Source organism: Chlorocebus sabaeus, unplaced genomic scaffold (assembly GCF_047675955.1).
Source record: "Chlorocebus sabaeus isolate Y175 unplaced genomic scaffold, mChlSab1.0.hap1 unalloc_scaffold_285, whole genome shotgun sequence".
Classification (NCBI taxonomy): domain Eukaryota; kingdom Metazoa; phylum Chordata; class Mammalia; order Primates; family Cercopithecidae; genus Chlorocebus; species Chlorocebus sabaeus.
Window position 1 is genome coordinate 284610 of NW_027327576.1, and position 17717 is coordinate 302326.

At 34.1% G+C, this 17717-nt stretch overlaps 1 protein-coding gene and 1 long non-coding RNA gene across 2 annotated transcripts in view; one reads left to right on the plus strand and one right to left on the minus strand.

Annotated features, from left to right (window-relative positions):
• LOC140711203 (uncharacterized) overlaps positions 1-12830 on the minus strand; it is a 53771-nt gene extending 40941 nt beyond the window's left edge. The window contains exon 1 of the long non-coding RNA XR_012092364.1: positions 12719-12830. This is a non-coding gene — a long non-coding RNA (uncharacterized lncRNA). The remainder of the gene's footprint in view (positions 1-12718) is intronic.
• The window catches only part of LOC103215795 (uncharacterized), a 126496-nt gene that overhangs the window by 53070 nt on the left and 55709 nt on the right, over positions 1-17717 (plus strand). Inside the window, 12 exon segments of the mRNA XM_073014106.1 lie at positions 2029-2090; positions 3572-3662; positions 5229-5290; positions 5565-5655; positions 7038-7133; positions 7217-7278; positions 7566-7656; positions 9218-9279; positions 9552-9642; positions 14826-14854; positions 14947-15019; positions 17407-17461. Of these exon segments, the coding sequence (XP_072870207.1) occupies positions 2029-2090; positions 3572-3662; positions 5229-5290; positions 5565-5655; positions 7038-7133; positions 7217-7278; positions 7566-7656; positions 9218-9279; positions 9552-9642; positions 14826-14854; positions 14947-15019; positions 17407-17461 (865 nt within the window).

Here is a 17717-nt window from a genome sequence, read left to right on the forward strand (position 1 = left end):
CAAACCCATTTAGCCTGCCACTGAAATACAAAACTCTTTTCCAAATGAAACCTTCGAATGCAAGAAGGAACCACCTTTGACAGCAGGTAAATTTCAACTTATGTAAAGACAATATTTCAATATTGGACATTTTGATAATAGTCTTTCTATCCCCAACGCTGTATTTTTTTCAACTTTGCTGAAAAAAATTTGATCTAGATAATGCCAATACTGGTATTTGTGTTTGAAAACCCAATCTTACAAGAACAGTAATTTACAATATTTTTAAAAAACATGTAGCCTTATTCTCAAGTGTTTCCACTTTTGTATCCCGAAACTGTAATGTTTTCTATTTTGAACTTCTGTATTTCTTAAAGATTCAAGGAGGTGAATTTTGAAAGTTTAATTTTTGTTTAGTTCTTTGAAGCTTGATTCAAATTCCACGGTTTACTTCGGGGATTGCATCTTTTATTAATATAACACTTGTTTTTTAACATTAATTACCTCATTTCCGGTGTTGTCACTTTGAGAATCCTAAGAAAATCGGTAACTCGGATTAGCGAACTCTGTGTGTTTGTGTGTATGTGTCTGCATGTGTGCCTGTGTGTGTCTGTTTATGTGTGTGGTACCTTTCCCTTGTAAAGATGAGAATAGTAATTAGTCATTTATTTGTGAATATTTGATAAACACACTCTTTTTCATGAAACTGTGATTCTGAAGCCTTTGGCTTTAGAGTCTTTGTATAGTACTACTGTTTATTGCCTAGAAGTAACCAATATTCTAAACTATTTTAAAAACTATTCTTATGCATGTATAAACATTTTACAACATGTGTGCAAGTTCATATTTAATATGTAAAATATTTTTCAACTTCTAAAGCATATATGGTTGTACAGTGTAATATTTTAATATTCAGCAATTCTTTTTTTATCTGCATTATAATTTTTAGAGACATCCATAAAGAGCACAGTTAAGTGTCTTTTTAAATATTAGGTTGTTTATGAAATTCCATTGTATGACTACACCATAGTTAATTGCACAATTTTGATGCTGGTTAATAATAAATAAAAATGAAAGCATGCAGATTTCAGAGTCTTTAAGTTAGTTTTATCTGCTGATTTTTTAGTTATTAGAAATTAAAACTACAATATTTAAAGTATTTCTTTTTGGAATCATACATTCCACTAAAAATTTGACCTGTGACCCACAGATTATTAGAGCTATGGTATTGCAACATGTTAGGTCTCTGAAAGTATCCAGGGTACACTTCTAAAAATGAGTGAAAATGGTGGCTTACCAAAGTATGATTTGAGTTTCTTGGACCCTCTGCATGAAATGTGAACTTTGGGGATGCTGATCACAAGTTAAATTTGCTTTTTAAAACTGGGTATACAGTTGATGGATGTCAAATGATAAACGAACCCTTAATGATGAAACAGTCTTTTAAGTTTTAGTTGTTCATGTTTGCTTTTTTCTTTAACCTGATTCAAATAGTTGTAATATGTACTTTTTGTTGATAAAGAAAACTGGGCGTTGTTTTTGGTATAAATTCATTTTCTGTCTCATGGGCCTGAGAGCTCTGCAAGTCTTGTGTGGGCCTTCATTTTATCCTGAGACATGTGGGAACGTTAGATTACTTAAGATTGCTTGAGATTGCTGTGTCAATCAAACTAAGTAATACTACAAAATAAAAATTTACAAAGAAATGAGAGATGATAGGTAAAGTTTTCTGAAGGAACAACAAATATAGGACATACTGTGTTTCACAGGAGAAGAGGGTATGATTGCTTTGTGAAGAAATAATTCATACAATTTAGTCAGATTTCTATTTTTCTGCATTCTAATGAATGATAGAATGTTAATTTTCAGACTTTTTAGATTTCAATTCTAATGGATTGATTATAGAAGTAGTGATTGTAATCGACACAAAGAATATACGGGCTACAGAGGAAAAACCACAGTTTCATGAATGAAAGCAGATTTGTATGTTTTGAAAATTTATAACAGAGAAATGTTCTCATGGATGTATCTATGATTAACCTTTTATAGATCAGATGATCCCATCAGAATCCAAACAAAAGGACAATGAAGAAAATTCTTGGGATCTAGAGGTACTATGTATTATCAGTGTTTTCTTAATATTAGTATTGCATGATATGAAAACACAAAATCAGAGGCTTAGACTTTATTTTCTCACTTCTGCATATGTCATCCCCAAATTATTTTTGGTATTTTTCAGAATACGCTTCATAGAGAATCTATGTGCTAAGTAGGTTACTACTTCATAGTGAAATTCTGCTAATTTGTAGGATTAATTTAAGAAGCTAGTGTGGTATAGTATAAAAAATAAGGCTTAGAAGTCACTAGCAATTCACATGGGATCTGAAGTACGTTTGTCTAAAAGCGAAAGAATTATACTGAGTCCAGTTATGGGCAAATATATGATTCTGTGATTTATCTAGATGTACAAAAGTTCTAATTGGATTCATAGACAGTTTAAACTGCAGTATTGTAAAAGCTGGGACCTGAAAAGTTAATGGCTGGGACTTTAACATATTGACATATCTTTATTGTTCAGTATAGAGCTGAGGGAACATTTCAGGAAAAAGACAAGTCTGAGGAATAGGAAACCTGGTGGGACTATAATAACAAGAGTATTAGTTGACTAGTCTTTTAAAAAATATAAATGATTTTCACAAATAGAACTCCTTGAGTCCCTTTGTGGCAGTCAAGCTGCAGCAGCGTGAGCGTCAAATAATAGTGATGTATTTTAAGGTCACAGCTGTGGAAAGACATAGAAAGTATCTGACCTCTTACAAATAAGCAGCTGCTGCCTGGTGGTAACACCAAAGGGTGGAAGTCAACAGACAGGTAGATTTTATCTGATTTATCATTAGACAAAAAAACTTTAACATTTGTTTCTTTCATTTAAACATAACATAATTTTTTTCTTACTGCATTTACATTCTATTCAGGCACTTTTTTTGTCAGCATAGATATGTCAAAAACATGTTGCTGAATTTAGGCCCCTGTTTACCAAAATAAAGCAGCTTTTCAACATTCTGTGCATATATTATATGACGGACTCTAAAAGTTCTCTTCATGACATGCATCATTTTTAACACTAAATAATTCTATAATCATGAGTATTTTAAATGTTAAATCTGGCCTTCAAATGTTTAATATTTTAAATGTTTAATATTTTAAATGTATAATGGCAAGTAGCAAGTGTGTTGTATTTTGTTTGAAAAGTCATATTTAGTTTTGATGAGGACTACAACATAAGTTAGATATTTTTAAGAGAGATACTTTTTGAAATATGCAAGAGTGAATTTTTTCATGAACGTGATTTCTTTCTCCTGCTCAGTAACTAAGTTAATGGCTGCATGAATGTAAAGATAAGCTTGATGTAGAGAGAGTTAAATGAGGATTTCTGTCAAAATGTTTTGATTCTCTATGTGTCTGCTCTTTAGTCAAATTGGTTGTAAAGTAGGAAATTGTGTTTTTAAAAAAGATTTTAATAAGGAATTTTGATACTCTTCATTATTAGGATTTTTCCATTTAAATTATTTATTGATATTACTTTTAACAGAGTGACCGTGAGACTGTTTCACAGAAGGATGTGTGTTTACCCAAGGCTACACCTCAAAAAGAACTCCATACACTAAGTGGAAAATTAGAAGGTAAGAACCATTTTTTATTGCAAAAGTCATTTGACCAAATATTTCTCTAAACTGATGAGGAAGGATATCCTCTAATAGCCAAAGAAAATTACCTCCTAAATGCAAAGCACGGAAAAAAAGAGAAGTGAAAGTTGAATGGAGATAAGTTATACGTCTTATCAGGTGTTAGCAACAGACTATATTGAGAGTGCTGAAAAGGAGCTGAATTACTAGTTTGAATTCAAAATATTCCAAGACCTGAGGAAAATGAGAAAAAAAGAAAGAAGAAAGTAGTAAAAGAGGAAATGAAGACTGAGAAAGTAGAGCGTACAGAGAGTACATGAAGGAACAAGAAGCAGGTTTATATAATGGAGGATGATAAAATGAAATGATTCTTTACAAAAAGATGGGGTATGGTTAGAAATTTGGGAAGAATAAAAAGTGACCTTCTCGTATCAAAATATACCACAGAATTACAGCAAAGGTATTCTGATTTTTCCTGTCTTTCTCACTGGTGGGAAGCCATTAGGGATGGAAGCACCTGACCATGGAGAGCTGTGTTCTATTTGCAATAGGTGAGAGTAAGCATATATGCACGGCCACACATGTATATAATTTATCATATGCACTCCATATGGACCAGAAGTTTTCATAGAAAATCAGCTGAGAACCTTGTTAACAATTCACACTGTGATTCAGCCGACTTGGGATTCTGCATTTTTAGTAAGTTCTCAGGTGATGCTGATGATGGTGGTCCTTGGACCTTGCTCTGAGTTATTTTTGATATAAATTCATTTTCTGTCTCACAGGTTTGAGAGCTCCTCAAGTCCTGTGTGGGCCCTGATTTTTATCCTATAACATATGGGAACGTTAGATCACTTAAGGCAACTATTGTTTCCTATACATTTCTGATGTTTCTCCAAGGTGTCACAAGGTGACTCTGAATATATTGCTGCATTAGAGAAGAACTGTGTCATTGTAATTAAAGCCGTTCTTAACTTATATGCAATAAAAGTTTTTTAAGCTTATCTTCCTAAAACATATACACAGTCAAAACACACCCAATATGCTGTCATGGCATATTGAAATGTAAAAGGGTTGGACATATAGTTTACTAACATGAAGAAGTTAATATCTCTAAGAAATCTTATTTGGTGATGAATCATCTCTTTTGGAAAACTTTGTAATAGAGATTGCTGAGTCAATCATGCTAAGTAATACTACAAAATAAAAATTTACAGAGAAATGAGAGATGATAGGTAAAGTTTTCTGAATGAACAGCAAATATAGGACATACAGTGTTTCACGGGAGAAGAGGGTATGACTGCTTTGTGAAGAAATAATTCATACAAGTTTGTCAAATTTCTATTTTTCTGCAATCTAATGAATGATATAATGTTAAGTTTCAGACTTTTTAGATTTCAATTCTAATAGATTGACTATAGAAGTAGTGATTGAATAGATAAAAAGAATATACAGGCTGCAGAGGAAAAACCACAGATGCGTGAATGAAAGATTTATATATGTTTTCAAAATTTATAGTAGAGAAATGTCCTCATGAATATATCTGTCATTTAACTTTTATAGATCAGATGATCCCGTCAGAATCCAAACAAAAGGATGAAGAAGAAAATTCTTGGGATTTAGAGGTACTATGTATTACCAATGTTTTTTTAATATTAGTATTGCATGATATGAAAACATAAAGCCAGAGGCTTAGATTTTATTTTCTCACCTCTGCATATGTCACCCCCAAATTTTTTTTGATATTTTTCAGGATACACTTCATAGAAAATCTATGTGCTAGGTAGATTACTGCCTCATAGTGAAATTTTTTTAAAAAGATTTTAATTAGGAAATTTTGATACTTGCTATTATTAGGATTTTTCCATTGAAATTGTTTACTGATATTGCTTTTAACAGAGTGTCCGTGAGACTGTTTCACAGAAGGGTGTGTGTTTACCGAAGGCTACACCTCAAAAAGAACTCCATACGATAAGTGGAAAATTAGAAGGTAAGAACCATTTTTTATTTAAAGAGTCATTTGACCAAATATTTCTCTAAACTGATGAGGAAGGATATCCTCTAATAGCCAAAGAAAATTACCTCCTAAATGCAAAGCACGGAAAAAAAGAGAAGTGAAATGGTGATTTGTTATACATCTTATCAGCTCTAGGCAACAGACTATATTGAGAGTGCTGAAAAGGAGGTGAATTATTAGTTTGAATTCAAAATATTCCAAGACCTGAGGACAATGAGAAAATAAGAAAGAAGAAAGTAGTAAAAGAGGAAATGAAGACTGAGAAAGACAGAGCGTACAGAGAGTATATGAAGGAACAAGAAACAGGTTTATGTAATGGAGGATGATAAAATAAAGTGATTATTTACGAGAAGATCGGGTAATGTTAGAAATTGGGAAGAATATAAATTGAACTTCTCGTACAAAAGTTTAGCAGAGAATTACAGCAAAGGAATTCTGACACTTCCTGTCTTTCTCACTGGTGGGAAGCCATTAGGGATGAAAACACCTGACCATGGAGAGCTGCGTTCTATTTGCAGTAGGTGAGACTAAGCATATATGCACGGCCACACATGTATATAATTTGTCATATACACTTTGTATAGACCAGAAGTTTTCATAGAAAATCAGCTTAAAACCTTGTTAACAATTCACACTGTGATTCAGCCAACTTGGGATTCTGCATGTTTCATAAGTTCTCTGGCGATGCTGATGCTGGTGGTCCTTGGACCTTGCTCTGAGTTATTTTTGACGTAAATTCATTTTCTGTCTCAAGGGCCTGAGAGCTCCTCAAGTTTTCTATGGGCCTTGATTTTTATCCTATAACATGTGGGAACATTAGGTTACTTAAGGCAATTATTGTTTCCTATGCATTTCTGATGTTTCTCTAAGGTGTCACAAGCGAACTCTGAAGATATTGCTGCTTTAGGGAAGAACTGTATCTTTGTAATTAAAGCAGTTCTTAATTTATATGCAATAAAAGTATTTTTAACATATCTTCCTAAAACATAAACGAAGCCAAACCACGCCCAATAGGCTGTCATGGTGTATTGAAATGTAAAAACGTTGGACATATAGTTTACTAACATCAAAAAGTTAATATCCCTAAAAAATCTTATTCGTTGATAAATCATATTTTTTGATGAACTGTGTAATAAAGACTGCTGAGTCAATCGAGCTAAGATATACTACACAATAAAAATTTACAAAGAAATGAGAGATGATAGGTAAAGTTTTCTGAATGAACAGCCAATAAAAGACATACAGTGTTTCACGGGAGAAGAGGGTATGACTGCTTTGTGAGGAAATAATTGATACAAGGTAGTCAAATTTCTATTTTTCTGCATTCTAATAGATGATATAATGTTAATTTTCAGATGTTTTAGATTTCAATTCTAATGGATTGACTATAGAAGTAGTGATTGTAATCAATAAAAAGAGTATACGGGCTACGGAGGAAAAACCACAGATTCGTGAATGAAAAATTTGTATTTGTTTTTAAAATTTATAGTAGAGAAATATTCTCATCAATGTGTCTGTGATTAACTTTTTATAGATCAGATGATCCCATCAGAATCCAAACAAAAGGACGAAGAAGAAAATTCTTGGGATTTAGAGGTACTATGTATTATCAATGTTTTTTTAATATTAGTATTGCATGATATGAAAACATAAAATCAGAGGCTTAGACTTTATCTTCTCACCTCTGCATATGTCACCCCCAAGTTATTTTTGATATTTTTCAGGATACACTTAATACACTTTCAGAATACCTAATCTATGTGCTAGGTAGATTATTGCATCATAGTGAAATTTTTTTAAAAAGATTTTAATTAGGAAATTTTGGTACTTTTCATTATTAGGATTTTTCCATTGATATTGTTTATTGATATCACTTTTAACAGAGTGACCGTGAGACTGTTTCACAGAAGGATGTGTGTTTACTCAAGGCTACACCTCAAAAAGAATTCCATACGATAAGTGGAAAATTAGAAAGTAAGAACCATTTTTTATTTAAAGAGTCATTTGACCAAATATTTCTCTAAACTGACGAGGAAGGATATCCTCTAATAACCAAAGAAAATTACCTCTTAAATGCAAAACATGGAAAAAAAGAGAAGTGAAATGGTGAAAAGTTATACGTCTTATCAGGTGTTGGTAACAGACTATATTGAGAGTGCTGAAAAGGAGGTGAATTATTAGTTTGAATTCACGATATTCCAAGACCTGAGGAAAATAAGAAAATAAGAAAGAAGAAAGTAGTAAAAGAGGAAATAAAGACTGAGAAAGACAGAGTGTACAGAGAATACATGAAGGAACAGGAAGCATGGTTATATAATGGAGGATAATAAAAAAATGATTCTTTACGAGTAGATTGGATATGGTTAGAAATTTGCGAAGAATATAAACGGACCTTCCAGTACTGAAATTTACCAGAGAATAGCAGCAAAAGTATTCTGACTCTTCCTGTCTTTCTCACTGGTGGGAAGCCATTAGGGATGCAAACACCGGACCATGGAGAGTTGTGTTCTATTTGCAATAGGTGAGACTAAGTGTATATGCACGGCCATACATATATATAATTTGTCATATACACTCCATATAGACCAGGAGTTTTCATAGAAAATCAGCTGAGAATCTTGTTAACAATTCACACTGTGATTCAGCCGACTTGGGATTCTGCATTTTTAATAAGTTCTCAGATGATGCTGATGCGGATGGTCCTTGGATTTGCTCTGAGTTATTTTTGGTACAAATTCATTTTCTGTCTCATGGGCCTGAGAGCTCAAGTCTTGTGTGGGCCTTGATTTTTATCCTATAATATGTGGGAACATTAGGTTACTTAAGGCAATTACTGTTTCCTATACATTTCTGATGTTTCTCCAAGGTGTCACAACCTGACTCTGAAGGTATTGCTGCATTAGGGAAGAACTGTGTCGTTGTAATTAAAGCAGTTTTTAATTTATTTGCAATAAAAGATTTTTAAGCTTATATTCCTAAAACATATACACAGCCAAAACACACGCAATATGCTATCATGGCATATCGAAATGTAAAAGGGTTGGACATATAGTTTACTAACATCAAAAAGTTAATATTCCTAAAAAACCTTATTCGTTGATAAATCATCTTTTTTGTCGAACCGTGTAATAGAGATTGCTGAGTCAATTGAGCTAAGACATACTACAAAATAAAAATTTACAAAGAAATGAGAGATGATAGGTAATAGAAAAGTTTTCTGAATGAACAGCAAATATAGGACATACAGTGTTTCATGGGAGAAGAGGGTATGACTGCTTTGTGAGGAAATACTTCATGCAAGTTAATCAGTTTTCTATTTTTCTGCATTCTAATGAATGATATAATGTTAATTTTCAGACACTCAGATTTCAACTCTGATGGATTGACTACAGAAGTAGTGATTGTAATCGATAAAAAGAATATACGGGCTACAGAGGAAAAACCACAGATTAATTAATGAAAGAATTGTATATGTTTTTAAAATTTATAGTAGAGAAATGTTCTCATGAATGTATCTGTTATTAACCTTTTATAGATCGGATGATCCCATCAGAAACCAAACAAAAGGAAGAGGAAGAAAATTCTTGGGATTTAGAGGTACTGTGTATTATCAATGTTTTTTTAATATTAGTATTGCATGATATGAAAACATAAAATCAGAGGCTTAGACTTTATCTTCTCACATCTGCATATGCCACCCCAATTATTTTTGATATTTTTCAGGATACACTTCATAGAAAATCTATGTGCTAGGTAGATTACTGCCTCATAGTGAAATTTTTTTAAAAAGATTTTAATTAGGAAATTTTGATACTTGCTATTATTAGGATTTTTCCATTGAAATTGTTTACTGATATTGCTTTTAACAGAGTGTCCGTGAGACTGTTTCACAGAAGGGTGTGTGTTTACCGAAGGCTACACCTCAAAAAGAACTCCATACGATAAGTGGAAAATTAGAAGGTAAGAACCATTTTTTATTGAAAAAGTCATTTGACCAAATATTTCTCTAAACTGATGAGGAAGGATATCCTCTAATAGTCAAAGAGAATTACCTCCTAAATGCAAAGCACGGAAAAAAAGAGAAGTGAAATGGTGAAAAGTTATATGTCTTATCAGGTGTTGGCAACAGACTATATTGAGAGTGCTGAAACGGAGCTGAATTACTAGTTCGAATTCAAGATATTCCAAGACCTGAGGAAAATAAGAAAATAGGAAAGAAGAAAGTAGTAAAAGAGGAAATGAAGACTGAGAGAGACAGAGTGTACAGAGAGTACATGAAGGAACAGGAAGCATGTTTATATAATGGAGGATGATAAAATGAAATGATTCTTTACAAAGAGATTGGGTATGGTTAGAAATTTGGGAAGAATAAAAAGTGTCCTTCTAGTACCAAAATTTACCAGAGAATTACAGCAAAGGTATTCTGATTTTTCCTGTATTTCTCACTGGTGGGAAGCCATTAGGGATGGAAGCACTTGACCATGGAGAACTGTGTTCTATTTGCAGTAGGTGAGAGTAAGCATATGTGCACGGCCACACATGTATATTATTTGTCATATACAATCCATATGTACCAGAAGTTTTCATAGAAAATCAGCTGGAAACCTTGTTAACAATTCACACTGTGATTCAGCCAACTTGGGATTCTGCATGTTTAGTAAGTTCTCAGGTGATGCTGATGCTGGTTGTCCTTGGACCTTGCTCTGAGTAGCAAGAGGAGAGGCCATTCTTGGGAAAAATGTGGAAGAGGAGCAATTGGGTAGAAGGTTGCAGTGGAAACAGGTCAGGGGAAAGGATTATGTTGATCTTATTTTTGAGTGTATTTTGAGCCAGAGGTGAAGAAGGAAGGGGCAACACAATAGAAATGATAGAAGGAAGATATTACCACTAAACAAAGACAAAGGAAAGAGTGGGGAAAAGAAGTTTAACAGGTGTTGAATGGGAAGAATCAAGAGCACAAGTCTAGAGATTATTTTTACTAAAGAGGAGAGATTGTGAGACAGGAAGCAGGGGACAAGAGAGAAGTCAGTTAGATTATTTTGGATTTTTCTATGAAGGAAAATTGAGTGAACTCACTTCAGAAGCATTTAGAATATTTTTACTGCAGAATGTTAGAGTGTTGGTGCGCCGGAGACGACTGGAATCATGAGGGTTAGTAGAACTGGACTAAACCTCAGTGTCTCATTAATTTTCTTTATTAATATGAGGCATCAAATATATATATGTATATATTTTGTTGATATTTGCAATTTGAATAAGAGATGCTTGAATGTAAGAACCTTGGCTTGGCATTATTGTTAAGGAAGCAAATTGTGTTGGTAAAATTGCCATTTTATAAAAATTCATTAGAGAATAACATGATACACCAAGCCAGACTAATTTAAGAAACCATAAAATTCTGAATTTATGACTTGAATACTTAAGTTATTGTTATTCATAGGTATTATGCTGATTTTTACATAGAAAATGTTATTAATATTTAACAAGTCTGTTGCAAATAAATTAAAAACAAATATATCAATATTGAAAGCTTATTAAATTTGCTATTCTTGATGAGGTTTGTACATTTTCCTCCATGAGTGGATCAAGAAATACTGAGATGGCTAAGCTATAAATTACAAAAATGTTGGCATACTATTATACCATATGGGTATGAAAATCAATGAATATTTATGTTTAGTATTATGCCATAAGTATATATCCAAGCTGATTAATTCATAACATTTTCACTGATGAGATGTTAATTCTACATTCAGCTGAACTCTCATTCAAACTGTGTACTTTCTCAATGACAGGGCATATTAAAGAACATGATGAATGTTTGTAATGTAATGATATAAATTATCACTATTACTATTATTATTATTTTTGAGATGGAGTCTCGCTCTGTCGCCCAGGCTGGAGTGCAGTGGCCGGATCTAGGCTCACTGCAAGCTCCGCCTCCCGGGTTTACGCCATTCTCCTGCCTCAGCCTCCCGAGTAGCTGGGACTACAGGCGCCCGCCGCCTCGCGCAGCTAGTTTTTTGTATTTTTTAGTAGAAACGGGGTTTCACCGGGTTAGCCAGGGTGGTCTCGATCTCCTGACCTCGTGATCCTCCCACCTCGCCCTCCCAAAGTGCTGGGATTACAGGCTTGAGCCACCGCGCCCGGCGATATAAATTATTATAATGTATTGCATTAAAGACACCTGGTGTAGCATTCAACGTTCAGCTTTTGCATTTATTTTCTCAGTGTCATGATTTGCTCCTCTGATTCAAGATCACTTCTCTCCTCATCACTGAGCATATGCATATTGGTATTAACACTTTTTGCAAAAATTATTCATAAATGGTTGTACAATGTTCTTGTCATTCTATAGCAACTTTTTATTTTTTGTTCAGTGATTAGCTCATTTTTCATTTATTTTAAGATTTCAGGCTGTGCGCGTTGGCTAACGTTTGTAATCCCAGTACATTGGGAGGCTGAGGTGGGCGGATCACGAGGTCAGGAGATCGAGACCATCCTGGCTAACATGGTGAAACCCCATCTCTAGTAAAAATACAAAAAATTAGCCGGGCATAGTGGTGGGCGCCTGTAGTCCCAACTATTCGGGAGGCTGAGGCAGGAGAATGGCGTGAACCCAGGAGGCATGGCTTGCAGTGAGCCCAGACTACAGCACTGCACTTCAGCCTGGGCCACAGGGCAAGACTCCATCTAAAAAAAAAGAAAAAAATTCATAGTGTGCATTTTTACTTTGCACCACATTTAATTAGACTCTCTTCATGGTGACTAAAAAGCAACGTAAATATAATTACAGGTGTTAACAAGCCTTTGTTAAAGCGTATGTCCTACTTCATGCTATATTAGAAATTAAAAGTGAAGTACTCAGTACTCAAAATACAAGTATGCACAGCCATACATTTCAATAGCCATTATAAATGTGGCTCACTAATCTTTAGAGCCATGCCATGTGACCTGTCCTGACTCTAAAAACTCCAGTGTACCCCTTTATAAAAATAAAAGTAACAAAAAAATAACTATGGTAGTATTTCCCTACCTGGTTCCTCTGCATGGATTTTGAACTTCAGGGATTATCAGATCACCATTTAGAACCAGTTTTCAACCATACATGGGATTCTTAAGTGCCAAGTGATAAATGGTTCCTTGATGATGAGATAGCCCTTAATGTTTCATCTGTTTGTGTTTTGCTTTTTTATCTTGTGTTAGAAAGTTTAAAGACAGCTATTGTCTTTATAAGGGAAAATATTTTGGTTACGTATTCATTTCCTGTCTCATGACACTCTGCTTTCTTTGCACTTAGTGAGGATGTACATTTATCAAATTTTTACCTAAAACAAGCAGATGAATTAATGGTATCATTTCTTATATATGAATTTCTAAGGTTTCTTCACTGCTTCAGAAGTAAATTTTAAAGATATTAATGAATCGAGAAGGACCTTCTCATTGTAATTAAAGCAGGTTTTTGTTTAAAGTGTATTGAATACAATTTTAAACACTTTTTTTCTAAAACACATACATGCAATATGGTCATGCATATTTAGCCTTCAAATGGGTAGACATAAATTTTGTGTGTTTTAGAGAGTTTATATCCCTGAAGTGTCTTAATTATTGATCAATTATCTCTCAATGAAAACCACATATGTAGTTGGTATTTCTAAATGTACTAAAGTGTGTCATACTTAAAAAAATAAAAAAGTAGAGAAAAATGAGAGATTAAACATGTTTTATTCATATTATTTGATGAAATGAGATATATTTCTATATCAAAGAGATGGCTGCTTTTTCTTGAAGCTAAGTTTTCTATAAGAATTTTTTCATAACAGTAGTTTAATAACTCACATGGTAGAACAGATAGAATTAGTTTTAGAAACAAAACAATTGTAATATTCATTCCTTGAACACTAAAACTGTTATTTTCAATAACCATTATTCTAACATTGAAATACACAGGTTAATGATATGTAAAAAGCCTCTGGAAATTTACTTCTAGTTTTTGATACTTTCTTTTTTTTTTTTTTTTTCTTTTGAACTTTGGACCTTATTTTATTTCTTTTATTATTATTATTATTATTATTATTATTATTATACTTTGAGTTCTAGGGTACATGTGCATTAGAATTCTTTTTTTTTTTCTTTTATTGAGACAGTGTCTTGCTCTGTCATCCAGGCTAGTGTGCAGTTTCATGATCTTGGCTCAGTGCAACCTCTGCCTCCTGGGTTCAAGTGATTCTCATACCTCAGACTCCCATGTAGCTGGGAATACAGGCATGTGCCACCATACCTGGCTGATTTTTGTATTTTTAGTGGAGACTGGGTTTCGCTATTTTGTCCAGGCTGGTTTAGAACTCCTGGCCTCAAGAGATCCGCCCTCCTTAGCCTTACAAAGTGCTGGAGTTACAGGCATGAGCCACTGCACCTGACCTGTATTGGTTTGTTAATGGGTGTGCTTGAACCTTTTTGTATAAGTGGATCAGGAAATTTTAAGAGAACTAAGTTAGAGAACCCCATCAATGTAAAAATACTTGTATTTCACAGAGATACAAAAATGAATATGTTTATTAACTTTTATTCTATATGTAGATATGCTGATAAATTTAGAACATTCTCTGTAATGATAAGTAAATTGTACTTTTGAACTCTCATCACAGCTTTGCAATTCCTAAATTACAGGACAAATTGAAAAACATAATAGCTACATGTAGTATATTGACATAAGTGATTCTGATGTGTTTCCTTAACAATATAATATTGCATTCTACCATTATCTTGGGTATTTATTTTTGTTGGGGGGTGGTGGGGGCATGACTTGGTCATCTTATTGAATACAACTTCTTTCCTTATACAGCAGCTTACTCTTACTTCTATTAGGATTTTTGTGCTTTAGTTATTGTCACTTTAAATATATTTTCACTGTTGAAATCTTCACAGCATGTTTGGTGAAATCTATTTTTGAAATTTTCTTAGGTATATTTCTGTCAAGTAGGCATGTTAACAAATACCATCACCCAAAAGAATCCAAAACTTAGTGTAATCCCTTTTCAATCCAAGCATGAGGATTCATCTTCATATTCACACTGTATGAATGTTTGGTAGGCTTTGACAGGCTTGCACATAATCAATTATATACGTTCCTTTTCTTTTAGAGTCTCCTCATAAAGATGGTCTTCTGAAGGTAATACCTTTTATATTTTTATCTTGAGTATTAACTACATATTTTATGAAGTATACATTATATATTAATTATTTTGTTTCCAAACCCTTTAGCCTACTTGTGAAATGAAAGTTTCTATTCCAAATAAAGCCTTAGAAGTGAAGGATATACAAACATTCAAAGCAGGTAAATTTTGTAATTTTAGTTTTACTCTGGAAAGAAGAATATTAAAATATTTGAAATGCTGAAAGCCTTTTTATTCCCAATGTTGTTTTCTTTTCAAAATTTGATGGGAAAATTTGATACAAATAATGCCAATGTTAGTATTTATGTTTGAAAAAATGCCATTTACAAGCATAAGATTTAGAAATTTAAAAAAAAAAAAAATCTGCTTTACTTCATGTGGTTCTACTTTAATGTCCTGATAGTATAAAGTTTCCAACTTGCAATTTCTGTATGTGCTTGGTTTCAAGGCAGGTGAAATTTAAGACTGTCAAATATTTGCAGTGGTTCAAATACTGATTGGAATTCTGATATTTACCTAGAGGAAAATTTCACTTGCTGACATGACAGTTGTGAGTGTTGTCACTCTGAGAATCTAAAGAAAATCAGTTTGTTTTTTTTTTAATTAGCTGACTGAATGTGTGTGTGAGTGTGACTTATAATATTAAAAAGTAAATCAAGCAATCATTCCTTGATGACTCTTTGCTACACAGTGTTTTAGAAGAGTGACTCCAAAGCATTTGGCCTTGGTATCTTTTTATGCTACTGTAATTAATTGCCTAGAGGTACAAAACAGCCTGAACTAGTTTTTTGTTGTCATTTCCATGCATGTTTAAAACATTTTACAACAGGCTGTGCACAGTGGCACATACCTGTAATCCTAGCATTTTGGGAGACCAAGGCAGGCAAGTAACTTAAGGTCAGGAGTCCCAAACCAGCCTGGTCAACATAGTGATTCCCCATCTCTACTAACAATAACAAAAAATAGCCAGTTGTGGTGGTGGGTGCCTGTAATCTCAGCTACTCTGGAGGCTGAGGCAGGAGAATCACTTGAACCTAGGAGGCAGAAGTTACAGTGAGCTGAGGTTGTGCCACTTTAGCCTGAGTGACAGAGTGAGATTCCATCTCAAAAAGCAAACAAAAAAACAAAAATTCTCAACGTATGTGTGCGGTTATAGACTTATGTAGAATTTGTTTTCTTGTCTTATTGTACTGTACATATTATATTGGAACTTCCTTTTTTGTTTACTTATCATATGTTTCAGTTGTGCTTAATACAATTAGCTCCACTTTGATTTAAGGCCTCATAGTTTGTCATTTTAACTCTAAAAGCATTTAATTAGGCTGTCTTTCATAGCCACCTAAAGTCAACATTAAATGACAGCTTGTATCAGAGAGCTTTTATTGAAGTGGGAGTATTTACTGCTTCAATTAATGTTAAAAATTAAAGTGAAAATATTTAACATACAGGAATACATTTTAAATGTTTATCTTTTTGGAGACAGAGTTTCACTCTTTCGCTCCTGCTGGAGTGCAATGGCGTGATCTCAGCTCACTACCACCTCTGCCTCCCAGACTCAAGTATTTCTCCTGAATCAACATCCCAAGTACAAATACTCATTTGTACCAGTCACTAGAAAAGCAAATGTGATTAGTGTGATTAGCTTAGAATCATTTCTTGTTTTGTAGATGAGATGGGAGTAATGGGATAATAAATATATAAATTAACTTGTGTTTCTGTAGCAAGAAAGAATAAATAATGGTTATGTGTAGGAAGCCAGCAATGTTTTCTGCAGGGATTCATTGGAATTGTTTGAGCAGCGGCGTCCCAAGATTAGATTAAAGTATTAGGGCATACTGGTCATGGTACAAACCAGAGATTTGCAAACTTGTCCTGTAAAGGGCCAAACAGGAAATATGTTAGGTGATGTGGTCTCTATCACAGCTTTCCAACTCTGCCATTGTAGCAGGAAAGCAGTCATAGATAGTGTGTGAGGAAATAGGCATGATTGTACTCCAATAAAACTTTGTCTAAAAACCATTTGGTGAGCTGAATTTGGAATCCCATAACCATGGGTTATGGAATACAACAGTTTGCATTAGGTCCCTTAATTGAGCCTGCGGTACCGAGGCTCCACTAACTTTAAGCAGCTTTTTCAATACTTTTATATACTGTTTCTGCTGATAATTGTTGTCCCATGATGAAACCCTAGCCTGAACAATTCTCCCGGAACTTGAAAATCCCGAGTGGGCACCAATGACTTACTGACTCACTTACTGCGCAGTCCTTTTCACCTTCATTTTTGAGTGGTCCGTCGTGATCCTTTTGCAGCATTCATCTTGCGGGGCACCACCTGCGGGTTCCATCCTGTGGAACCTGACCTAGCAAGGGATGAGAGACCTACACTGAAATAGATATTTTGCCTGTCAGTGCGGCTCAGGGGCTCTGCTGCCTGAGTCTGCATTGTTGGCTCGATGAGGTGGCAGAGTTCGCATTATTTAGTACAGAGTAAATGACAAAGATCTCGAGTAAACACCACTAGAGTGTAATTTACATTGCTGACCCCCAGTACAGAGCAATCATGCACCCTCGGATGATCAAAGTTTGGTCTTAGGACCACGTGAGTAAACAAGTTATTTGGATAAACTCCGCCACATTCCCTAGATGTTTGCTATATTGCTATCAACTCAAAGTAAAGAGGATTAGGCGACTTTCAGCCAAATCATTTACTGAAGCTATGCAACCCCACCGGCCTTCCAAGAAGGTTCGTATCTATTTCCTATAACTATCTTTATAATTTTTCTAACCACTTTATCCGATCCCCTACAGGTAGGGTTTCTTTTTCCCTGTGAAAGCCATCAGTTAAGGGGCCATGTCTAA